At 36.0% G+C, this 27,763-nt stretch overlaps 1 protein-coding gene across 1 annotated transcript in view; it reads right to left on the minus strand.

Annotated features, from left to right (window-relative positions):
• Positions 1-27,763, minus strand: part of TMC1 (transmembrane channel like 1) — a 184,152-nt gene that overhangs the window by 135,469 nt on the left and 20,920 nt on the right. The window contains exons 3-6 of the mRNA XM_073022220.1: positions 13,432-13,496; positions 12,359-12,406; positions 6,380-6,551; positions 448-576 (exon numbers count right to left, since the gene is read on the minus strand). Coding sequence (XP_072878321.1) covers positions 448-576; positions 6,380-6,551; positions 12,359-12,406; positions 13,432-13,496 — 414 coding nt within the window. The remainder of the gene's footprint in view (positions 1-447; positions 577-6,379; positions 6,552-12,358; positions 12,407-13,431; positions 13,497-27,763) is intronic.

A 27,763-nucleotide genomic window follows, 5' to 3' on the forward strand; every position in this document is an offset into this window, starting at 1 on the left:
GATCATTTGAGACCAGGGCCCTGAAGAGAAACAAGAGTGTGCAATCCACACAAACTTGTAAAATTCAAATATATTGTCTCTTTCAAAGAGATGGCAACAAATGTATTAAGCTAATGAAACTCCAGTTTAAGGAACAAATGATTAAAGATGACCAGAGAATTTAAAAGACTCTAAACAATTTCTCAGAGTTGCTTCCAATTTATAATCATTAGCCCAGTCTCTCTAGTGATAAGAAACAGATATATGTGAATATACATATATTTGCATATATATGCAGATATATGATATACATGTTTATGTCGGTGACCATTATATATAATATTACATATACTATATATACAGTGTATGTGTGTATGTGTGCGTGTATATATATATAGGAAATATTCAGAGGATTTAGAAAATCAATGTCGGGGAAAGTGTTTCTACTCATAAAAAGTGGCACCATACTTGAGAACTTCAATTTTCTTCTCCATTTTCCATGGCTTGCATTTGACAGTAGCAATCATTTGTCTTTTCTCATCTAACTCTGCCTTCAGTCTTTCCAATTCCTCTTCATCAATTTCTTCTTCTTCTTCTCTTTAAAAGTAAAAAAGAAACACCTTAGTAAAGTTAAGCTTTGCTTGACTTTGGAACTTAAGGAAGGCAGGTATCAGATATTTAGCCCATTTTTTAAAATGTGACCATATACAGTCAACATTAGGACCCATAAGCGTGAGAACTCAAATCTGAACACTGATGCAGGATTACTGGAACTATTATAACTTTAAGCAGTAGTGTTTGCCTTCCTGAATCTAAGTTGTTCTTTTTTTTTTCTTTTTTCTTTTTTTTTTTTTGAGATGGAGTTTCGCTCTTGCCACCAAGGCTGGAGTGCAACGGCGCGATCTTGGCTCACTGCAACCTCTGCCTCCTGGGTTCAAGCAGTCTGCCTCAGCCTCTTAAGTAGCTGGGATTACAGGCACCCACCACCTCACCCGGCTAATTTTTATATTTTTAATAGAGATCGGTTTCACCATCTTGGCCAGGCTGGTCTCGAACTCCCAACCTCAGGTGATCCGCCTGCCTTGGCCTCCCAAAGTACTGGGATTATAGGCATGAGCTGGGTTTTTTGTTTGTTTGTTTGTTTGTTTGTTTGTTTGTTGAGACAGAGTCTCCTTCTGTTGCCCAGGCTGGAGTGCAGTGGGACAATCTCGGCTCACTGCAACCTCCGCCTCTCAGGTTCCAGCAATTCTGCTGCCTCAGCCTTCCCAGTAGCTGGGATTACAAGCACCTGTCATCTTGCCCAGGTAATTTTTGTATATTTTTGTATTTTTATTAGAGACGGGGTTTCACTATGTTGGCCAGGCTGGTCTCAAACTCCTGACCTCAGGGGATCCACCCGCCCTGGCCTCCCAAAGTGCTGGGATTACAGGCATGAGCCACCACACCCAGCCTAAGCAATTATTTTATGTCTAGAGCCTCAAACTCTCTGAACTAGAAAATCTGTGGAAAGATATATCAAGATATTTCCCTCTCTTCTTTGTTCCCTTGTATACCTTCCCTCAATTCTACACTTCATTTAAATATTTTGTTTTTCAATAAGGATAATAAATTAAGGGTGAAGATGTCTTTGCCCTTAAACATTTTGTTAGCCCTGTCTCAAGAGAAAGAAAGAAAGAAAAATTGAAATCGGGAAAAATAAAAATCCATTTCTCAAAGGTAACTTAATCTGTTATCTGTTAATTAAACTTATAACTTCAGTTGGTAAAATTCACCTTGAAATATATTTGGTGGAAGTGATTTAGTTCCTACTGAGCAGGAGACGTAGCTTTTCTTTTCTGTGTTCCTAGTATTACAAAAACACTATAGGGTCCAGAACTCAAAACAAAATCTAAACAAGAGCAACATAATTTTAAATCGAGGCATGCAATACCATATCATAGAGATCAGTTTTTTTGGCAATAGATTATTTCAGTTGTTAAGCTATTGTCCCAACTTCAAACACACCCTCCTACACATTAACGTTGTGGTGCTGGGGCTGGTATTTTGTGAGTCATATTTCTGCTTTGTTAGCGGGGTCAATATAGACTCTGACAACAGGGGATACTGAAGAGGATCTCCATCTTTCCTGTGGCTTCCTCTCTGCTTCCTATTTGCTTTGAGGGGTGACACTTCCTCCTTAGCATCACTTCTTCACTCCTGGAGCTGAGCATCCTTGCCGTACTGCAAGTGAATCCCTATTACCAATCTGCTACCAAGCTAGCAGAACCAGCTTCATCACCTCTCCCATAGAAACCAGCACTACAGAGCATCAGCCCCTCTGCAGAGGCTGAGTTTTAGCTCCTGGGTTTTAGCACCTGATAGCAGCCACTACAAGTGAAATAAAACACCCAGGCTACAGTGTTTTCATTTTAACCCTTTCCATTGTTCCTCCAGCCCTTGGGATGGTAGCTGCTTCCAGTAGTTACCATCACCATGATACTTTATCTTTTTACCTTTTCTGTAGTCTAATTAACATTATTTATACGTCCTAACAATTCACTTATGAAATTCTCTCTGTTCAATTAACTGTTGAAGTTTCTCCCCTCACTAGATACGGACCAATAACAAAAATTATAATCCAGTTTAGTATTACTCAGAAAAACAATTTATTTTTCACTAAGCTCATGACTAGACACAGTAGAAATAAGGCAAAAGCTGTTTCTTAAAGTTCTAGCTGAGGAACAGGACATATCCACAGTTGTATAGTTTACCCTACAAAATGACTTTCAATCTCCTTTCTTTGCCACCAATCTACAGTTTTTAATCGTGCTATGAGTACTGAAACAAAAATTCATATTAACCCTTTAAAATAACACTTCCTATAGACAGTTTGTCTTTTGGACAATCCAAACATTTTACTTAGAAGAATCATCATGGTTCAAGAGAACCAGGGAAATACACTCTTCTAAGATACATCTCTGATAAGCATTGGGTTGTTTCTATTTAATTATTTGGTGTTTATCATATAAAAGCCTATGATGCTGTGCAGCCACGGCATAAAATATTTCAGGATTTTTTTTTTACTGCATCTATATCCACAGTTTTTTTTTTTATTTGTCAGTTAGAATGATATGTGGGTTAGTTTGTCTTAGGAGGTAAAGATGTGTTTTAATTAAAATGATTATAATTGTTTCCATGCAAACATAGAAATAACTCTAAATTACAGAGATAGCAGTTTTACTGAAATATTTTCAGAAACTAGCAAAAATAAAATAAAATAGATGGCAAGAAATTATCAGTAATAAAGTCAATTAGAAAAAATCTTTATGATTAATAATTTAATTGCTTGATATGTTAAGCCTTTAACTTGCCAACCATTTCAAAATAATTCATATTTACATATAGTTACCTTAAAGTTTTACATTACTGAACTTCCATTAGGAATCACCTGTAAAACAGCATCTCTAATCCAACATCATCAAAGAATGAAAGAATTATCTATTTGATGTGTGGATTCGCCAGGTAACTAAATCTGCATGCCAACTTTCGGAAACCCTTTAATAGAAACACTTCTAACACTAATCAGTTTATAAGTTCAGCTTGTCCAAATTTCAAGTCCTTTAAAAATCATATGAAATGTCTTTAATAATCCCTTTTCTAATTATGTCTATGGGAACAGTTTTCGCTTCTCTGAGACTCCAAGCTACTTTGTTTGTATTTCTCCGGGACACATATAGTGTCATATGTCATAATAATTTGTATCTAAGTGGCCTGTCCCTTACTATATTGTGGACTTTTGAAGATTGCAAGATTGCGGGCAATTACATGCTCATATCCAATTATCCCAAAGATATTAGCAAATTATGCCGCACAAAAGTAGATCTGGGTAAATAATTTATTGAATAAACATATGTGTACAAAACTTTTCTGGATAGTTCAGGGTTATCATCATAAACTCAGTGCTCAAAGTACACTAAAATAGAACAACGACCTCTGAGATTATTATGGTATAGAAAGACGGTTATTTTGGTACTAACAGATCCCAGATTGGTATATCTTTTACATCTCTGTTGTTAATTGTTTGTTTCACCAGGAGGATCATGCTTATGTGTACAGTTGCTGACACATAAGATACCCTCAAATATGAAGGTAATTAAAATACTTTTCTAACCAGCATTACAGGAAACCTACTTTTCTAGAATCTCTCAAAGAAAGGGCTAATCATATTAAAAGGCATAGGCATGCCTCATCTAAATTTTCAGGCTGATCTGTGCAAGAATGGTTTTCTATCTTAAGTTTGATATATTTAAACAACAGTTGTTAGGAAGAAGAAGGCATAATATGCTGAATTTCTCACTGCTATGAATATATTACTTATTCACTTAAAACTAGGTCAGGAAAAGCCTGTAATATTACTGGAAATACTCCAAAATGTCTAACAAGGCAGTGTTTTTTTAACTGCCTCCAAAGATAGTTAGCATTACAACCTTGGTTTTAGTTGGTTTCAAATGTTGTGTCAATGCAAGGGAAATTCCCTGAGGCATTACTTGAATATTTAAATTAAAAAGGCCTTGAATTAATTAACCCAAATAAATGTGCCCTGATTTGCCTACTAATCTTTCTCAAAAATATTACCTAAGATTTTCTTTTTTAAAAAAAAAGATGTTTATCTTCAAAATGAACAATAAAAAATAGACTCTAAAACAGAGAACAGAACTATCAATAATCACAACTAATTTCTGATACTATTTATAATAGATGCGCAAATTGTCACAGTAAAAATACAATTTGCAAAACCTATGGAAACAGTTTGGTTATGTGGAAGAGTGGGAGGTAAGGGATCTTGATTCTCAAGATCAAAATGAAAGTGAGACCAGCTAGGGAGAGACACTGTCATAGCCACAGGATCCAGTTGCTTCACATGGCCCCATTTCCTAGAGATTGAGCAGTTGCCATGAGGGCTGTCAGCAGACCAAGACAGCAGAGGAATTCCTGCCCAACTCATCTTTTTAAAAGGATTTTTTTGAGGCACAAACAAAGAAGAAAAGCAAATTTTGGAACACAACCTATATCACGCATACATCAATTAGTGATGTTTTCTCAATGAAATACCGCTGTTGGAAAGCATAAGCTTTGCTAAATAGGAACTATTACTACATAATATTGGAACTAACAATCGTAGTAATACGTGGGACTTAAAATTGTGTTGCATTTTATTTTTGAAAGGAATGAAGCGTGAAGAAACTTTAAAAGCAGATATAAATAAAAAATACTAGAGTCAAAATTTAAAAGCAAGTTTTGTCTTGGTATTCAGAAGGGAGAAAGGAGAAGATGGGGAAGAAGAGGAGGAAAACTAAGACGTGAAGTAGATGAGGTTATTCTTATTCTAAAAGGAACCATCGTCTGTTAATGCTCAGTTTCTCTACTTGACAAACTTTTCATACAGTTGTTTTTAATGACGATCATTTATAAAGAATAATACAATAGTTAGAGCTATTGAGTACAAAAGTGTGTCATCTTGGAAGGACACCTTAGAAATTTCCTCTTGCTTTAAAGTCTTAAGAGTGTTTGGAGGAGATTCTACCACCCGATGGTGATTCACATGGCCCTGTTACCTGTGAGTTGCGGAACAGGTTGACTGTTCTCTTGCATTCGAGGTTTTCTCTTATTAGAGGTGTTTTACATGCACACTTTTCCTACCTGCCTGCTATCTGCAAATTTCCAAAAAGCAAAGACAAGAAAAGTATTTTCTTGGATTTTTCCTAAACAGCATTTAATGTATTATTCTACACAAAGTCGGCATTCACTAAAATGTTTTCCTGGTGGAACTGAAAGATAACTGAGTTGTATTAAAAATAAAATGACAACCCAAATCCTCTGTAATAGGGGCCAGCACACTTTCTTTCTGTAAAGGGCCAAATAGTTAATATTTTAAGCCTTGAGTAAGATATACAACTCTGTCCCATATTCATCTTTGCTTTTTATTAATGACCCTTTAAAGCTGTAAAAACCACTCTTAGCTCTTGGGCTGGATTTAGCCATAATTTTCCAAACCCTGCTCTATAAGATAAAGTGATGTGTGCTCACTATTTAGGAGTTTCTACTTAACCTAGATAACAATGCATACAATTAGTGGGATAATTTTAAAATCTTTAAATTAACTGTAATATGTCAATGACCTATGATAATTCAGATCCTTCATAAGAGAATTTCTTATGGTCCATTTTTAATATACATTCATTCTAAAATTATATTTTAACTATTAAAATACATTTAATTGAGTTGAATAAAATAGCATCATCAGATTAAGGCTGTCTTTCGAAAAGTAGTTTTAATTACCAATTTTAAGGTCAAAGAGTATCTAAAAGGAGCGATCTTCTTTAGCACTGGAGCTTTTGAAAGGATATCAGAACTAACTTACGCTCCTCTCTTTAGCCTCCTCCTCCTCTCTTTTTCTCTTGCCTTCCTTGTTTCTTCATCCTCTGGTTCAGGTTCTGGGTCATCCTCATTGATAACATCTCTGGTCCGTTTCCTCTTTGGTCTCAAGCTCTCCCTTCGAGGTAGTTTACCTTCCTCCTCCTCTTCCTCTTCACCTAAACATAGCAGTTGATTCAATGAGTAATGTCAGAAAGTGCTTCCTCCCACTACCAAGCTTATTCTTAGATTTTAATAACTATTATTACACATCTGACACCATAATCTAGCAATTCTCCACATCATGAAGAGATGCATCGTGGCATACATACTTCACAGCTCGTCATTTAAATAAATGTATCTAGATTTCCATTTCCATTGTGGTTCATCGACTCAAATAGGTGAATGTGGATTCCCAAATTTTAATAAGTTTTTGAAGAAGTTCTAGTCTTCATTTACTTGAGTAACTAAATAGCTTGGTGGTTAATATCATACCATGACCTCTAAGACCATTCAAATAAGTCCAAGTTTAGAGATTACCATTCCATTATGCAATTGTTGAGTGATTATCCAGTTCATATTTATTACTATTTCTATCTTAGAACAAAGAAGAGGAACGTTAAAGAGGTGCTACAAACTAGAATAATTTTGGAGAAATTCATTCAACCCTTGAGGTTCCTCCCAATTTAAATTTTCTTCATTATTGATTCTAAATATTTTTCTTTTTTGTAAATAGTTTTGTTCTTTTCTTTAAAAAAATAGTAGTATACACATTTGCTTGATCATTTATTTCTTATGAATAGAAATAGCTAACTTATAAATTTAATGTAAAATTGAGAATAATGACAGCATTATTTTGTTTTATCCTCAATTAACAATGAAAGACTCATGTGTTCATAACTTTTTAGGATGCTTCCAGGTAATGAATAGAGAGATAATTACAATAAAAGATAAAATTTCCTTCACAAAGTTTATAACATAATATTACTACTTCAGTTTCATTTCTATTGCTCCTAACTTCTTCTAACATTTAGCATAAACTATTGTAAAAAATTAAATATTACAGTTATCATTATTCTCTTAAATAGAGGCTACCATGGAGAAAAAATTATATTTCAATGAAAACTATGAATTATCTACAGTATGCCTTTCTGTGTTGTCTGATTCTGATTTTATGAGAACTATATGACAACTTTGAAAATTATACATAACCATATAAAGCAATACAAAACACTTTTTATCTGTAGACATACAAATGAACTCTTTCCAATGGAGAGACAAGCCCCCTTTCAAAAAACAACTTTGCCTTCATTTGTACAATCATTTCAATATTTATTATCTATAAATGTATCTATTCTTTGGACTTTCCTTTGAACTGATTATAGCATCTCACAAGTTGTTTTATTAGATAAATATGTTCTTTTCACATACGTGTGAGTCATCCTTTTTTTTCCAAAATTATCTTTAATTACCACTTGTTAAAACTCTTTTATTGGTATTTCAGGTATAAAACTTAAATATTACCTATATTACTAAATGTCAGGTAGCAGAGAGAGAAACAGAGTAACTTTTCTTTTTTTTTTTCTTTTTTTTTTTTGAGACACAATTTTGCTCTGTCACCCAGGCTGGAGTGCAATAGCACAATCTCAGCTCACTGCAACCTCCAGCTCCAGAGTTCAAACAATTATCCTGTGTCAGCCTCCTGAGTAGCTAGGACTACAGGTGCAAGCCATCAAGCCCAGCTAATTTTTTGTATTTTTAGTAGAGATGGGGTTTCACCATGTTCGCCAGGATGGTCTTGAATTCCTTGCCTCAAGTCATTCACTTGCCTTGGCCTCCCGAAGTGCTGGGATTACAGGCTTGAGATACCACGCCTGGCCTGTAATAACTTTTCTAACTGGGCTTGGAAAACTGTATATATTCTGTCATCCGAATCAAGAATGAGTTTCTGTTTGTTTAATTTTGTGGCAAATGTATGTTATTTGAACCCCATCGTGGCATTCTGAATATTTACCCAGCTTTTATTAGCCACATTGGTCACTAATTAAAGAAAGGACAAAAACTTGACAGGAGGTGAGAAACAATTCACCCACAAACAACTCACAAACCCAAGCAGCTACTAGGTGCTCTGAATTTTAGTGTTTGTTGTATTAAAACTAAACTACTGGGATGACATCAACAAGATGAGAGAATAGGAAGCCCTGGACTCTCCTTTCCTCCACAGACGTAAAAGTTCAACCACAATGTGGAGATAAGCTCCCTTCGTGAGAAATTCGGAAACTAGTTGAAAGGTACCTGCACCCTAGATGAACACAAAATCAGCTAAGTAGCTGGTAGAAAAATCTGACACACCCTCATACCACAGTCCCTCTCTGCTAACACAACACCATACAATCGGGAGGAACCCACCATCTCCCAGTTTCTCTCTGGGGAGGGGAGAAAACAACAGAACCATGTGTCCAACATTCCGATTTTTCTGGGGGTTCCCAAAGGACTGGTTTTTGTCTTGTCAGAATCTGAGTACTGACAGGAAAAGACCTCTGGTTGGGAACCAATGAGAGCAAAGATAGCCATTTGAATAGTATGCCTCACTCACAGTAGCCCCTCCCCCAACTTAGCACAGAGTAACCAGATGATAAACACCAAATCTGCACCTCTCTGGGGAGAAACAGTTGGGTAGTGTAACCAACACTCCCTCCAACTTTTGGAAAGGATGACTGGACTGGCTTCTGTCCCACTTGTCTCCTAGAGCACTAATAGGACCCATTATGTTCTAGATGGCCCGGGGCCACGGAGAACAAAGGTGAAGTTTTGAACCAGTTTGTACTCATTCACCAGAGCTCCTTTCCCCACCCAGTTCAGCATAACATAATTGGCAAGAATTCCAGTCCTTGACTTGCCCCTGAAATGGGAAAGAAAAGACTGAAATATATACCCAATGTTCAGACTTTTCAGGAGGCTGCCTAAGGGGATGGCCAGTCTCAGAGCATGAACAGGACCCAGCATACTGTTGATGCCTGGGGGCCACCGGAAACAAATAAAAGAACTCAGGACATGCTGCTTCCCCAGAAGACACATGTTATGACAGAAGAACACTGGAGGGAACAAGATATTATAAATTCTTAAAAAGAAAAAGGTCAACTCAATAAGAGGGATTTTGTGTGTCCTCTCTGGACACACAAGTCCAGAGAGGATGCATACACAGGAAATGTATGAGAGGCCCAAGAATCTCTGGCCTGCCTCATTGGTGAAAGTCTTCTCCTGTACAAGGCTGGTCCTTCTCCTGAAGGCTGGGAAAGGAATCTGTTTTTTCTAATATATGGATGCCAAAACAAACAAACAAAAATAATCAAGAAAAATAAAGAAACAGGAAAACATGCCCCAAACAAGAGAAGAAGATAAAGCTCCAGAAACAAGCCCTAATATAATGGAGATATATTAATTACTTAACAGACTATTAAAAATAACTCATAAAGATGCTCAACAAATTCAGAAGAAAAATGCACGAACAAAGTGAGAATTTCAACATAGAAATAAAAATATAAAAATAACCAGAGATAAATATTGAAGAATAGAAGACAATAACTGAACACAATAACTGAAGAATACAGTAACAAAAATTCACTACAGAGGTCCAACAGCAGACTCAATCAAGCAAAAGAAAGAATTACCAAACTGAAAAATAGGATGTTTGAAATAGTTAGCAGAGCAAAACCATAAAAAGAATTAAAAAAAGTGAAGAAAGTTTTATGAGGTTTCAACAAGCAGACCAATAATATATACACTATGGGAGTTCTGAAGGACAATAAAAGAAAGAAAAGGACACAAAGACTATTCAAAGAAAATAATAGACAAAATCTTCCCAAATCTGGGGAAAGAAATGGACCTTCAGATTCAGGAAGCCCACAGATCCTACATTATATGAACCCAAATAAATCCACATCAAGACATATTCTACTTAAATTGCAAGAAGTCAAAGATAAAGACAGAATTTTGAAAGAAACAGAAAAGCAACTTGTCATGTACAAGTTAACCTTCGTAAGACTATCAGTGATTTCTTAGCAGAAACTATGCAGGCCAGAAGAAAGTAGGATGATATTTTCAAAGTGCTGACAAGAAAAAAACCTGCCAACAAAGAATACTATGCTCAGCAAGTCTGTCCTTTATAAATGAAGGATAAATAAAGACTCTCAAACAAACAAAACCTAAGTTAATCACCCCTAGAATTTTCTTACAAGTAATGCTAAAGGAAGTTCTTCAAGTTGAAATGAGAGGACACTAAAGAGCAAGACAAAATCACATGAAAATATAAAACTCTCCGGTAAAGGTAAATATATAGACAAATACAGGATACTATAATACTTTAATGACAGTGTATTGATAACTTTTAATTTTATTATAAAAGTTCAAAAGTATTAAAAGTAGCTATAAAAAGATGTTAATGAATGCATAATATAAAAATATATAAATCAAAACATCAATAACATTGTCAGGGAAAGAAAAGTGTAGAGTTTTAGTATGCAATTGAGATTAAATTGTTTTCTGTCTAAAATAGGACTTTTATAATTATAAGATATTGAACTTAAGTCCCATGGCAACCACAATAAAATTTCTATAGAAGATACACAAAAGAAAAAGAGAAAGGAATCAAAGTGTATCACTGTAATAAAAATCAATAAAATATAAAAGAGAATAGCACGAGATAAAAAAGGGACAAAAGAGCTTTAAAACAGAAAACAATGAACAAAAAGGCAAAAGTAAGTCTTGCTCTGTCAGTAATAACTTTAAATTTAAGTGGATTGAACTTCCCAATCAAAAGACATAAAGTGGCTGAATGAATTAAAAAACAAACCAAAGAAAAGAAACAAGGTCCAACTATATGCTAACTACAAAAGACTCACTTTAGATTTAAGGACATGCACAGGGTGAAAGTGAAGGAATGGAAAATGGTAGCTAAAAAAGAACAGGGGTGGCTATACTTATACTGGGCAAAATATATTTTTAGTATAAATCTGCCATAAGCAACAAATAAGGGCATTATATAGTAATAAAAGGGTCAGTTTACCAGGAAGATATCACAATTATAAATATATATGCATCCAACATCAAAAGCACCTAAATATATAAAGCAAACATTAACCAAACTCAGGAGAGAAAACATACAGCAATATAACTGTAGTAGAAAACTTCAATACCCTACATTACATTCCATAATGGATAGAACATCTAGACAGAAAATCAATAAGGAAACAGCGGACATGAACAACATGATAGATCAAATAGACTTAGCAGACATACACAGAACATTCTACCAAATAGCAGCAGAATAAACATTCTCCTCAAATGCATAAAACCTAAAAATACTACTCTAACATTCCCTCTGCCCTGTCTGTGTAAAAATTGGTCATCAAGAAATCATTCGCCCTACCTTGTTTGAGTGTAGATCATAAGACCCTCATTCCAAAGAGGGTCCTGTCCCACACCCAGAAGAAAGAAATGCATGCTTAGAGAGGCCAAGAAGAATCTAGGCAGACAGGCCTTGTTGCATTTCCTCACTCAGTGTGTAAACATTAGATTATACCCTTTTTGTCCAATCATATTTCTATACTGCTGTCCATACTTTGTTGAACCTAAGCATTAAAATGAACAATTTTCTCTATCTTTGGGTCTTCATCCTAAGGCTTTAATGAATACATGTTCCAAGACATTATATGCCTTTTCTCCTATTAATATGCCTTTTGCTTGTTGATTTTTCAGCAAACATTCAAGGGACCACAGTCTTGGCCCCTACAATGCCAACTGGATGGAATCTAGGGTGGGGATTCTGTTTGCTGAACTTGATTCCTCCTGTGAGACCATCAAAAGTTATCCACACACACTTCTGCTTATATGTGGTAGCTCAAGTCCACAAGATAAGAAGATAAATTCCTTGAATTTACAGGTATTCCATAGGAAACGTATCCCAAGTGGGCCCATCACCACTTACTTGAGCTTTCCTCTGTCTCGTCTTCTTTTTCCTCCACTTTGATTTGTACTGTTGAGGAAAGAAAACAGTACAGCAATTATTTAAATGCCTGTACAATTGTTAGTAAGTAGTTTTTACTTTTATTGTTTTTATCATAACATTTTTGTGCAGTTAATACAATTTTTCCATAAACTTGTGAAAATGAGCACGATTTATTAAAGATATACAGCTACAGCATCTTATACAATGCCATGCAAAGATTTTTCTATTTCATAATCTTCAGGGATTTGCAAAACATAACTGTTATAAGCTCCATTCAAAGTTATAAGTTATCAGCTCAATTCAAAATAACTTCAACCAAAATGAATTCTGTATTGTAATAGGTAGAGTTGGGGTTTGTTGGGTTATTTTATTTCACAAGAAATTGAATTGTTAATAAAGCTATATCCACATGCCCATACCAATTAGGTTAATAACCAAATTAACTACATAAAACTAGAGAATAATTTATTTCAACCACTTTTACCAAGTATGAAAAAGTCTTTAGAAAAATGCTTAAAGCCAGATCTTTTCTGTTTCAATTATTTTTATAAGTATTATATTAATATAGCCTAAATTTCCCAATATGTGATTCCCTTTGGCAATATGGAGATAGGTGATTTTACAGTTCTTTCCAAGACAAAGGACACTTTTTCTGTTTATTCCTCACCCCATATAGCATCTTGTTTTTAGCTTTGCTTCATTTTTATAAAGACATATAAAAGTTTTACAAAATTTTTAATGCTACAGTAATATGAAAAATATGTTTATTGGCAATTTTTTTTTTCTTGTCAACTTAATGTTCATTCACCACAGGTTTCTTGCCTTAGAAAAATTAGAATATTTGTTAAAAACCAAAGTCTATTAATTTGCTTATAAAACATGAATTTTATCATATTTTTATTTAAGGTGGAATGGCATTTGTCCAAAAAAGCAAAGATGACAAACAATGTTGCTGTGAACAGATGAAACAACCTCTGGTTTTGTTTCTGTTCACTCACTGTCAAAGGTTATTATTCAGAACTTGACAGGCATATTGAAAAGGCAACACATACCAAGAGTGTAAATTCCATTCACAAAGAAGATTATTGTAAAAGCACTTTTTGCCTTTAAACAGCATCTGGGTAAAAAAATTTAGGATATGCAAAAATGTTATCACTCAACATCAGCCACAGAATGTGAAAATAAATGTTCTTTTGTTCAGAGTGAACATATGCCTTCTGTTGCTGGCTGCAACTGAATCTACACAGTACAAAGATCTTTATGTCACTACTGAGAGTTTGCAATAATGAAGGCAGACACTTCTAAGGAGATATTCCACATTCTACAATAGGTCATGGTCTTTTATTTGCAATTAATGTCACCATTAAGCTTCTTCAGTCAAAGAAGGATTCTGTAGGAAAGAATTTTAATGATATAAGATTAGCATTGGAGCAGGGTCTTATCAGCTATATATAAAGAAGAAATAGCTGAGGACAAATAGCAAATGCTGACCCACAGCCTACTTTGCAATATGCATAGCCAAAGCAAATTTTTAAAACATTTGCACAATGTATTAGGCTGATTTCTAATGATTATTTCACTAGAATGTGATAATATAAAGTCAATTAAATAAAATAGAAAAATCTACTAAATGAACAAAAATATAAGCAAATCTTTAGGAAGGATTATATATTAAATAAAAAGAGCAGAATAAGGTATCCCAAGCTGAAGAGATAAGCAACAACTCAATTTCCTCTAATAACCAAGGGAGAGAAAAAGCAGGACTAGAATCATGAATCATCTTCTCTGGCACAGAAAGAATAGTTATAAATAACCATTAAATAAAACTTAAAAGTCCATAAGGGAAGACATTCCCTGTAATGGCAAGTAGAGAACTAAAACACAGCTATGATTTCCCAGTGATGCAATGAAGAAAGCTGCAGAAATGACCCATTCCCTCCTCCTGAGTTGGTTTTCCAATAGTGATTCTGGTCTGTGCCTGATCGTCTCCACGTTCTCCTTAGGTGCCTTCTTTGCTTAACAGCATTCCTTTGTCTGATTATGGAACAGTCATTTTTTTATAGTCATTGTGATAATTCTTGTTTTGTTCTTGATTCAAACCCTCAGCAAAGGCGTCATCAGCATTAAGAACTAAATAGAAGCACTATGACCAGGAGATTTAAGACACTATCAAGATCCTGAGACCAAGCTCGATTTTAATGGAACATTATTTGGCCTGAAAAGTAACTATCAGCACTGGCCTATATCTCCTTCAACCTAAAGCAATGCTAAAGAACCATGTTAAGAACCCCCTCCAGGACAAAAACCTGTGCAAAGAGATAACTCAAAATTCTTGAATGGGAGCTACAAACCATCTTTCCTTTCTCAGACAATCTCTGAGGTGGCCTGTTGCCATTGCTTCTCCCAGCAGTCCCTAGTACCTTATTCCCAATCATGTGATCTCTTCATGCCTTAGTTGTTCCCCAATGCCTATTGATCATGCACTTTAAAAATAACCTTCTCTCCTAGAGAGTGATGGAAGGATAGTGAAGGAAGAGGAGGGGAAGTCTGTCAAAATGTTGGAGGCAGCAAGCAAAACTGCATTGAAGTATGTGTAGTTAAAAGAGGAATATGCAATAGGAGCAGATGAACTCCTAGGCAACCCAGATCCTCATTTCATGCAGATAGACTCAGTAATTAAAAACAGTAAAAAGAAACAACAGCAAAATGTCACATTTCAGAGGCATAGGAGTCGTTCAGAAAAGTGGATATTGTTCTGGGGCTTCTTTTTTAATCTATAAAACTGAAAGTAGTCTATGTTTCTTCAGGATAACACAGTGACCACGTGGCCAGAAAAGTTGAATGGTATTGCCTTTTTCTCTGACCCACATTTACCTCTTGAAGCAATGTTTATAGCTCCAAGTTATTATTTTGGAAACTGAAAATTCACTTATTGAATTACCGTTTATTGTGTGATCACAAAGGAATACAGAGAAAATGCTCTTGGATAGGGGTTTGTAGACAGTAAAAGAAAATACCACTGCCTTTAATGAGTCTTACTATTTGATGCAAAAGAATGACTTTATAGGCCAGGCACAGTGGCTCATGCCTGTAATCTCAGCACTTTGGGAGGCCGAAGTGGGCAGATCACTTGAGGTCAGGAGTTCAAGACCAGCCTGGACAACTAGGTGAAACCCTGCCTCTACTACAAATACAAAAATTAGCTGGGCGTGGTGGTGGGTGCCTACAATAGCAGCTACTCAGGAGGCTGAGTCAGGAGAATCACTTGAACCCAGGAGGCAGAGGTTGCAGTGAGCTGAGATTATGCCACTGCACTCCAGCCTGGGCCACAGAGTGAGACTCCTTCTTAAAAAAAAAAAAAGACTTTATAACAAGTTTCAAGATTAGGTATGGGTATCTTATTCAGTCTACTTGAGCTACAACAGCAATGTATTATTTAGCTTTTTTGTGTTTCTTCTCAGGATTATTTTTTGTGTATGAGAAATGTCAACATTGACCTTTCTCATAAAAATTGCAGGTCTTTTACCTCAGACTAAACTTTCTTGACAGGGACGTTAATCAATGACGTGACAGGCATAAATGAACCCATGTCATCCCTGTGGGATGTGAGAGAAATAGAGAAATCAAGGATAACCACGGGCACTTTGCTTGAGCACCTGAAGAGTGGAACTGCAGGAAAAGAAGATGGAAGACTGTAGGGAGAATAGCTTAGGTAGGAGCTGTTGAAGTTCAGGAGTTTAATCAGACCCACTGGATTTCAGGTGCCATCTAGACATCCAAGCATGACATTAAGTAGACAGTTGAATATTTGAGCCTGGAGTTCAGAAGAAAGGTCTGGACTGGAAATACGAATCAGGGAATCATCAACATATACATTGTATTTAAAGCCATAAGACCAGATGAGATAACAAAGAAAATGAGTGTAAACAAAACAGAAAAAGGAGACTCAAAATGGTGAGGAATAGGAGAAGAACAAACTGAAGAGACGAAAAATGAACAATCAGCTCTTAAGTAGAAGGAAAGTCGGAGATTGCGGATGGCGGAAGATGTGCATCAGAGATGTATCATAAGTTGCTAAGTACATTGAGGACTGAAAATGGACCACTGGATCTGACAATGTAGAGATATTGATGATCTTCATCTTCCAGGCATAGGTTTACTGCAGTTGTGTGGGCAAAAAACTGAATTCAAGTGGCTTTATGAGCTGATGGGCAATGAGTAAGAGGATACAGCTATTTTCGCTGGATAGAATGTTCTTATATGCTGATAAGAAAGACCTAATGAGAATTGAGAAATTGAAGATGTAGGCTATGAAATGAACCAGCTATAATGTAAAGCAAACAACATGAATTAGATTATTAATTCCTCAGTTTTATTTCTGCTTTTGGTTTATCCCTGGGCTGTGATTCTCTGACTGATACATTGTTAAAAGACTGAACAACTTACTAATATACCACCTCTTGCTTATATTTGAGTCCACTATAGGAATTCAAAAGTATGGAACTAAAAGATGGGGTAGGGGAGGGATTGCATTGGGAGTTATACCTGATGTAAATGACGAGTTGATGGGTGCTGACGAGTTGATGGGTGCAGCACGCCAACATGGCACAAGTATACATATGTAACAAACCTGCACGTTATGCACATGTACCCTAGAACTTAAAGTATAATAATAAAAAAAAGAAAAGAAAAGAAAATGTGGCACATATACACCATGGAATACTATGCAGCCATAAAAAAGGATGAGTTCATATCCTTTGTAGGGACATGGATGAAGCTGGAAACCATCATTCTCAGCAAATTATCCCAAGGACAGAAAACCAAACACCGCATGTTCTCACTCATAGATGGGAATTGAACAATGAGAACACTTGGACAAAGGAAGAGGAACATCACACATGTGGGCCTGTTGTGGGGTCAGGGGAGTGGGGAGGAATAGCATTAGGAGACATTCCTAATGTAAATAATGAGTTAATGGGTGCAACACACCAACATGGCACATGTATACATATGTAACAAACCTGCACATTGTGCATATGTACCCTAGAACTTAAAGTATAATAAAAAATATACATTTATTAATAAAAAAAAAAGATGGGGTAGGCAGAAGACAAGAAAGAAAAAGAATGAGAGGAGAAAGGAGAGAAACAGAAAGAGAAGTAAAAGAATAAATATGGGGTGAGAATTACAGTAAATGATAATGGAAAAGAATAAATATAAAGCAAAATTTTGCATTTTTGTCTTGCTACATATGATAAATATTTTTAACATATGTACATATTATGTGTAACCTCACGTTAACTAAAGTCAGACCACCTTCAGCTATCTGTACTATTAATACTTTGCTTTAACAAGAATTTGAAGGTGAAAAGATAGAAAATGTGAACAAAATAATTTTTTTAAGATACTGTATTCCAAACTGAAATTTGTCATATTCTATAAGGAAATTATGAGCCCCTTAACAAAAACATGAAATCTCTCTTCTCAGGGGGAAAAAAAAGAGAGAAGAGGGAAAAGAGACCAGTGAAACTATAAGAAATAAGCTATGATATTAAAAAATCTCTTTAAAAGGCAGCATTCTTATGAATACACAATGTGTAATATTATACTCTGAAAATTCTAGGTATAAGGTCATTCAGTTGCCCCTCAAATTACTAATTTCTGATTAGAGCAATAAGAATGATGGGGATGCATATTTTGATATGAAGAAAATTATACATGTATATGTATATAAGGTAGGCCAAGAACAGCACGTAGATATTTTGCTTTTCTTAAAACCAAACAAAAAGTAAATCAATCCAAATTTTAAAAGGAATGGGTAAAGTTAGCCCTAAAGAAGACTAAAGAATTGCCCAACAATGAGCCACTTGGATGCCAGATTGGGTCACGGAATCATATTCAGGCATCATCTCCATAAAGAGAATGGCCCATTATATGGTTCAAATTTGTGTCCCTGCCAAAATCTCATGTCTAATTGTAATCTCCAGTGTTGGAAGAGGTGCCTGATGGGAGATGACTGGATCATGGGCACAGACTTTCCCTTTGCTGTGCTTGGAATAGTGAGTTCTTACAAGATCTTGTTGTTTAAGTGTATAGCACCTTCCCCTTCTCTCTTCCTCCTGCTCCGGCCATGTAGGAGGTGCCTCCTTCCTCAACTTTGCCTTCTGCCATGATTGTAAGTTTCCCCAGGCCGCCATGAGGGGGCTGGATAGCAGAAAGCAGCCATGCTTTCTGTACAGGCTGCAGAACCATGAGCCAATTAAACCTAGTTTCTTTACAGGTTACCCTGTCTCAGGTAGTTCTTTATAGCACTGCAAAAATGGACTAATACTGCCCAACTCTCTGAATTTATGGCAACACTATTGGTGGTTGTGAAGTAGGGAACAGAAGCTACTGTCTACAAAACTGAATAAAAATAAAGGGATGTAATTCTTCTTACTCTAGAATAAAATATACCCAAGATTATTAAATCTCGCTCAGGTTAACAAAGCAGCTCCCTTTATTTTTGCTACTTCTAGGTCAAGACAAAAAGAAGCTCATGCTGTTTGTTTATAACAATCCCAAGTCCTTCAAATGATGGAATTAAACATATCTCAAAAGCCATTGAATGAACAGAATATTTAGTTCCTATATAAATCAAATACCTTAATAAACCTGTAAGCTATAAGACATTTAAAAACTTATCAGGAGTGAGAAACACAGAATGAGATCATCACACTTAAATATCATCAAAGTCTCTGGGGACAAGATTTAATGAAACAGACCTAGGCTGATATTTCTTCTGTGTGTACCAGTATCTTATCTTCCTTAAGATCAGTTTTGTGAAAACCAGAGGGCACAGACATTCAAAAACACCCTACTGGAAACTTGTGTAACAAATGCCCCCAAAACTGGTCATATTTTCAAACATTATAATATCTTGGAGATACTAAATAGTTATTTTCAATCTCTGTGGTTTCAAAATTACAAAGAGAATAATAGTTTTGGTTTTTGGTAGGACTCACCAATCCAAAAGAGGGAGGCAGGCAAAAATTGCAACTGTTATAATAGCTGTCACTCTTCAATGTTTTTCCTTCTAGATTACATTCATTTTTTGAGACTCTTTGGGCCCTCAGAGGCAGAAAATAAATAGCTGCTGATGTCTGCTTTATTAAAAACACAATATAAAATAGTTGATAAATACAATATAGTTGATAAATAGAATAGGATGAAGCCTACGGAGAAACACATTTTACTCCGAGGTCACAGAGAGAGGACACTAACTCTGAGGCAAACAGAAAGAATAAAAATAGAAAATCTACTCAAAATAAAGATCCCCATTCTATCCTTTTACAATGGAAATAAATCTTTTTTATATACGTAAGAAGGAGGGGAAAGGGATGCACACCAATTTTTTTGCACGTTTTCCTTCTGCTTTTATTGTACGTGAAATTATAATTAAACACAGGCTGAGTGAAGTGGGTTGCTGGTATGTTTCCAGATTCTACCACCCCTGAGCTGGAAGAGCAAATACGAAACGTGAAGCCTGGTTCTGCAAATGGCAAATTACATGCTGGAGTATTTGTGAGAAACTGCAGTTAGGTATTTCACGACACCATCAGTCTACAGAAAGAACAAAAACAGCTCTTACTCTATGTGGTTTGGAGGGTTGACCTTTTCAAAAAAAAAAAACTATACATATTCAATAAATAAATAGCTATTTACAAAGACATTTAGAGCCCTCTGTGGTTATGAAAAAGTAAGTGGTGAGTCTTGCATTTTCTTTGCATTTAGATTGTTTGAGGGAGGGAACATTTCTTATTTAACCATGCTGTCATAATATATATTCAGAGTGTATGCTTTCAGATTGCAATTACCACCGTAAAGGGCAACCACTGTAAATAAGTGTTGTAAAATGAAATACATTATCTTGTGTGAGGCTTTCTGGTTAAAAATCTTTGCTAGTAATAGGATACCAAAATAACAACCAGATGAAGATACAAATGTGCATTATAACCTCTTAGCAGCTAGGCTTATATCCTTGGATTATTTAAGACAAAAAGGAATATTTCTGTCCTCCACAGCATTTTTGCAATATTCCAACTCAAGAAGAAGAATGGTTGTCAGGGTTCACGGACAAGCAAACAAAATGAAACAAACAAAAAACACTAAAGAATTGTGAAAGAACTGAAAGAATAGGATTGTTCCTAAGGCATAAAGAAGCATAAAAGGCTGGCTGAACTCTGTACACGTCTTTACCCTTCCTTTGTAGCACTGCTTTTGTTCACATTAGAGATGCTAATTATTGATCATTAGCATACATTAGCAAATGTTAATGAGTGTCTTCTGAAGAACAAAAGGCAGTGGGGGCAGGGTAGAGTCAGGATGAAGGCTTAGCCGTGAGGGAAGGGCTACGACAGAAGAGAGACAAAGAGAAAAAGGAAGTGAGAGCAATATAGGATTTAGATTCAGAGTTTCCTAAAATTTGGAAGATCTATCTTCCTGACAAAATAGTAATAGCACCAAGAAAAATGAAACAATTTACTTCATTTTTTTAATAAAAATAGTAAAAGCAAGTCATTAACTAGAATAAATCTTTTTTTTTTTTTCTGCTCTTTAGCTGTTAGGAGAAAATCACACTTCATAGGACTTGCTACCTAGCCAGGAATATGAGTTAACAGTCATCACTTAATGAAAAATAATTCTGAATTCTAGTTATTCTCAATTCATCGTAACTTTTTCTCTCACAGATTCAACTTGCAATACTCAGAAAGACTAAACCTATATATAATTTGTGTATGGCCTGTAATATAATTAAAATAATTCACATAGACTGTGGCACACATATTAATTTATATCCTAGAGGAAGCTAGTTAATATTTGAATACTCCAGTTAAGGATTCACAATGTTAGAACAGAGATTTAACACCTAAAATACTGGAATCAGGTACACTTCAGCCATCTCTAGACGAGCACCAGATGGTTTGTTAGTTGGAACAATGCTTATTAGAAGTAAATTTTGTGAAATTAAATGTGATTGAGGTATGTGGACTGGCTAGCAATATTATTTCTGCCCCCTGTCTTTGTATACACAGAGTCAGAGAATATATTAGCCTTAATAATCTCATTTTGGAAGAGTAGGCACCACAGACCCAGGAATCCCAAATAGTTATTTGTCTTGCCATTTAATGGAGAATTTTATTATCTGATAAGACCTCTGTGAAATAGGCACTCTCCAGTTCCTGCCCATGAAGGGGTCAGGGAAAATTTCCTGCTTCACTGCCTATGTTCCCCAAAAATTCATATGTTCCCCAAAATTCATATGTTGCAAGTTTATGTTCCCCAAAATTCATATGTTGCAAGATAACCCCCAATACAAGAGTATTGTTAGGTCATGGGATGAAACTTTCATGAATGGATTAGTGCCATTATAAAGAAGACTCCAGAAACTTTATTCATTCTGCCATATGGAGACGCAACAAATGGAATGCTGTCTATGAACCAGAATGTAGGCTCTCACCAGATGCCAAATCTGCCAGTAATGCCTGGATATTGAACTTTCCCACCTCCAGAACTATGAGAAATAAATATCTGTTGTTTATAAGCAATCTAGTCTATGGTATTTTGTTATAGCAACCAAACACAGTAGGACAATTATATGTTGCACTTTGTACAAATAACAAATGTTTTTGTGTAAGTGAAGCCAGTCGGGCAATAGGAAACAGAAGAAAGTGGATGGAGTGGTAAGAAAGCAAAAGAGAGAGGGGCCTACATACCTGGGCAAATACTCTGGAGTTAGGAAATAAAGGTCTAGAGAAAAAGAAAGTCTTGAGGGAAAAAGAGAAAGCAGATAATTATGTTTAATATCTTTTGCTGAACTCAGTGAGATCTTAAACACAAGCATGAAAAAAGTGAACGCATTTGTCTCAATAAGAAGATTGTTGTAAATATAAGAAAAGAATGGGAGGCATGCATTGTCGTAAGTATGCTTATGAGTAGCAAGGGCAAACTGAAAGTCTTTGGGGTCAAACTGATTGGGGGCTTGCAAATGAAAGAACATTGATTAAAATAGCATGAATGTTAGAGGAAAACAAAAGAAAGAAACTAGGTAAATATAGACTTCAGTGGAATAAGAGCTGGGAATGTTATAAACAAACATACAAAGAATTTTTTGTCTCAACACATAACATACTTGCTCAGCATAGACACTAACAGTAATATTATTAGAATAAAGAAAAGAATTTATGTGTATGATTCCACTCCTGGGATCATTTTAGCCGTGATTATAAAATATTTTACATCAAAATTACAATCAGAGATTTCTAATTGTCTTATTTTCTGAAGAATATCAAGGTCAAAAGTGGTCAAACCATGTATCTCACAAGGGTCAACCAATTCCTAAGTGAAACTAATGACTATGAAAAACATAATAAATATAGTCTATAATAGAATTGAGAATATATGTACATATTGCATATAAACATATATAGTTTTTTAAAAGCTAAAAATTAAGATCCTTCTTTGTGCCAAGTACTCTTATTTCATTTTATGCTTGTAATGATATAATATGACAGTTATTACTCACACTACTTTACCGGTGAGAAAACTGAGGCTCACAAACAATAACTGACTTGCTAAAGTCTGCACAGTAAGAAAGTGATAGAACTAGAATTCAAACCCATAGGCATGAGTCTGAACTCTGAAACTCATATCCTTAAATAATATAATTCATTATTGCTCTAAAATAGAACGTTGTCTTCAATGTGGAAATGGGAAAACTGTCTCAGGATACATATCCAAAATTTATCTGTGCCTGAGGAGACTGACTACTGAGATCAATAAATTCTAGTCAACTCCCTCATTCTAGCAAAGAAACTCTGAATAGACACAGGTCAAATGACAAAAATCATAAAACCAATAGGTGGCATAACCAAGATTTAAATTCTAGTCTTCTATTTCCACCTCCAGGGTTGCTTTCATACCAGGCTTGCTTTCATACCAGGGTTGCTTTCATACCTCGGTTACATTGGTTGCAAAATTTTACCCAAAAGGTGCAAAAGTGTATTATAAAATCAACAATGACAAATGCAAGCACTTCATTTCATGGTGAGTCTGAAATGGAACATGTACACAGATCCAAATTCAAGTTCCTGTCATCGATCATCGATGTTATTCTTTACATAGCAAAGGTTGGTTAAAAAATAAATCAATAAAAATAAATGCACAGAAGCCACAGGTTTGCCACACTTTATTTATCAGGCTAAGCACCATTCATATTAGCATCTCTCACAGGATCTTGTTCAGAGTGTTAACACAGCATATGCTCAATGGTTACTTGATCAATCAATGAGTTAAGCCAGCATGAATACTAAACAGGAACAGACAGGGAAGGTCAAAACTTGAGTATGCATTCAGAGAATATCATATTGTGAAAAGAGGTAATCCCAACATTTTTCAGTTTGGATTCTCAGAGTGGGGAAAAATGATAGGGTATTAATAATTGATGGTCTATATCTAAGTCATAGGCTAAGGATAATCTCATTGCTTGTCATTTAGTAAATATGTATGGAGCACTTACTCCTTGCAAGGCCCAGTGCCCCATATTGGAGAGAATGCATGGATTAGTAAGAAAGTGTGGAAGTGAATTTTATGTGTCGATTTGGCTGGGCCAAAGTGTCTAGATATTTGGTGAAAGATTTTTCTGGGTGTGTCTGTGAGGATGTTGCTGAATGAGATTAACCTATGCATTGGTAGACTGAGGAAAGCAGATGCCTTCCCCAGTGTCGGTGAGCCTCATCTAATCCACTGGAGGCCTGAAAAGAACCGAAGGCTGAGCAAGACAGAATTTTCTCTCTGCCTAAAGGTCTCTGAGCTGGGACATCTGTCTTCTCCTCCCTTCAGACTCTGAGTGGAACTTACACCATCAGGACTCCTGGTTCTCATGCCTTTGGCCTGCAGATTTTGAGACTTTTTAGCCACTATGAGCCAGTTTCTCTGTGTGTGTGTGTGTGTGTGTGTGTGTGTGTGTAATTTCTGTTCAACTAGAGTGCCCTGGCTAACAAAAGAAGTCTCTGCCCTCAAGATTACCTTGATGAAAACAGTCAAGTACAATAAAAAGACACATTATATAATTATTTAGTAAATTCCACCAGAGAAATACGGGCAAAAGACCTATGAGAGAGAAAAAGAAAGACAGAGAGAGAGAGATCAGGTTCATTAGGGAGTTTCAGGATATTTGGTTTTTGTTACATTTCTTCAAATGTTTCTAGAACAGGCAGAAGATTAATCAATATACATAAACACATGTTTCAATACCTGATTTCCTTTGGATGAATCTCAATTTCTTCAAGATCGTGGCCATGGAGACCAGAGTTTGTCCTGACTGGCCTAGTACTGAGAAATACGAATAAGAAAGAAGGACTTCTGTTTATCTGGGTCCTGAGATGATTGCATTCATCCACAAAACAAGAAAAGTCAACTCACAGCTTTCAGGTTGTTGCCTGGCTCTTAGAGAATGAGACTATGTTTTTGAGTCAGACAGAGAGATGTTTGAGTTTTGGCTCTGCTACAATTTTATGCCATCCTGTACAGTGGCTAATTTATTTAAACTCCCTATGCCTTAGTGAAAGGAAGGAATTGTAATTATTGTATAGGGTTGCTGTGAGAACTAAATAAAATAATAAATACATGCAATATACATAATACCGTGCCTGGCTTTGACAAAATTCAACAGCCCTTCATGCTAAAAACTCTCAATAAGTTTGGTATTGATGGAACGTATCTCAAAGTAATAAGAGCTATTTATGACAAACCCACAGCCAATATCATACCAAATGGGCAAAAACTGGAAGCATTCCCTTTGAAAACTGGCACAAGACAGGGATGCCCTCTCTCACTTATTCAACATAGTGTTGGAAGTGCCGGCCAGGGCAATCAGGCAGGAGAAAGAAATAAAGGGTATTCAATTAGGAAAAGAGGAAGTCAAGTTGTCCCTGTTTGCAGATGACATGATTGTATATTTAGAAAACCCCATCATCTCAGCCCAAAATCTCCTTAAGCTGATAAGGAACTTCAGCAAAGTCTCAGGATACAAAATCAATGTGCAAAAATCACAAGCATTCTTTTTTTTTTTTTTTTTTTTTGAGGCAGAGTCTTGCTCTGTCGCCCAGGCTGGAGTGCAGTGGCCGGATCTCAGCTCACTGCAAGCTCCGCCTCCTGGGTTTACGCCATTCTCCTGCCTCAGCCTCCTGAGTAGCTGGGACTACAGGCGCCCGCCACCTTGCCTGGCTAGTTTTTTGTATTTTTTAGTAGAGACGGGGACAAGCATTCTTATACACCAATAACAAACAAACAGAGAGCCAAATCATGAGTGAACTCCCATTCACAATTGCTTCAAATAGAATAAAATACCTAGGAATCCAACTTACAAGGGATGTGAAGGACCTTTTCAAGGAGAACTACAAACCACTGCTCAATGAAATAAAAGAGGACACAAACAAATGAAAGAATATTCCATGCTCATAGATAAGAAGAATAAATATCATGAAAAAGGCCATACTGCCCAAGGTAATTTATAGATTCAATGGCATTCCCATCAAGCTACCAATGACTTTCTTCACAGAATTGGAAAAAACTGCTTTAAAGTTCATATGGAACCAAAAAAGAGCCCACATTGCCAAGACAATCCTAAGCAAAAAGAACAAAGCTGGAGGCATCACACTACCTGACTTCAAACTATACTACAAGGCTACAGTAACCAAAACAGCATGGTACTGGTACCAAAACAGAGATATAGACCAATGGAACAGAACAGAGCCCTCAGAAATACTACCACACATCTACAACCATCTGATATTTGACAAACCTGACAAAAACAAGAAATGGAGAAAGGATTCCCTATTTAATAAATGGTGCTGGGAAAACTGGCTAGCCATATGTAGAAAGCTGAAACTGGATTCCTTCCTTACACCTTATTCGAAAATTAATTCAAGATGGATTAGAGACTTAAAGGTTAGACCTAAAACCATAAAAACCCTAGAAGAAAACCTAGGCAATACCATTCAGGACATGGGCATGGGCAAGGACTTCATGTCCAAAACACCAAAAGCAATGGCAACAAAAGCCAAAATTGACAAATGGGATCTAATTAAACTAAAGAACTTCTGCACAGCAAAAGAAACTACCATCAGAGTGAACAGGCAACCTACAGAATGGGAGAAAATTTTTGCAATCTACTCATCTGACAAAGGGCTAATATCCAGAACCTACAAAGAACTCAAACAAATTTACAAGAAAAAAACAAACAACCCCATCAAACAGTGGGCAAAGGATATGAACAGACACTTCTCAAAAGAAGACATTTATGCAGCCAACAGACACATGAAAAAAATGCTCATCATCACTCGCCATCAGAGAAATGCAAATCAAAACCACAATGAGATGCCATCTTACACCAGTTAGAATGGCGATCATTAAAAACTCAGGAAACAACAGGTGCCGGAAAGGATGTGGAGAAATAGGAATACTTTTACACTGTTGGTGGGACTGCAAATTAGTTCAACCATTGTGAAAAACAGTGTGGCGATTCCTCAAGGATCTAGAACTAGAAATACCATTTGACCCAGCCATCCCATTACTGGGTATGTACCCAACGGATTATAAATCATGCTGCTATAAAGACACCTGCACATATACGTTTATTGCGGCACTATTCACAATAGCAAAGACTTGGAACCAACCCAAATGTCTATCAATGACAGACTGGATTAAGAAAATGTGGCACATATACACCATGGAGTACTATGCAGCCATAAAAAAAGGATGAGTTCGTGTCCTTTATAGGGACATGGATGCAGCTAGAAACCATCATTCTCAGCAAACTATTGCAAGAACAGAAAACCAAACACTGCATGTTCTCACTCATAGGTGGAAATTGAACAAGGAGAACACTTGGACACAGGAAGGGGAACATCACACGCTGGGCCTGTTGTGGGGTCGGGGGAGGGATAGCATTAGGAGATATACCTAATATCAATGGCGAGTTAATGGGTGCAGCACACCAACATGGCACATGTATACATATGTAACAAACCTGCACGTTGTGCACATGTACCCTAGAACTTAAAGTATAATAAAAAATTAATTAATTAAAAAAATAATAATACAGTGACTGGTACAGAACAAAGGTTGTAATAGTGTACAAGGGCTGTTCAAATGCTTTGACACATACACACACAAATTTTTGGCATCTTTAATCTAAAATTTTAGGAAGATAAGGAAAACACATCTACTTTGAGCTTTATCTTAATACCTTAGAATCTGCAGGTAGAAATATCCCATATCATTTAGTCTGAGATGATACTAGAAATCATTTCACCAAAAGATAAGGACCAGGCATAAAATATG

This window comes from Chlorocebus sabaeus, chromosome 12 (genome assembly GCF_047675955.1).
Source record: "Chlorocebus sabaeus isolate Y175 chromosome 12, mChlSab1.0.hap1, whole genome shotgun sequence".
NCBI classification, from domain to species: Eukaryota; Metazoa; Chordata; class Mammalia; order Primates; family Cercopithecidae; genus Chlorocebus; species Chlorocebus sabaeus.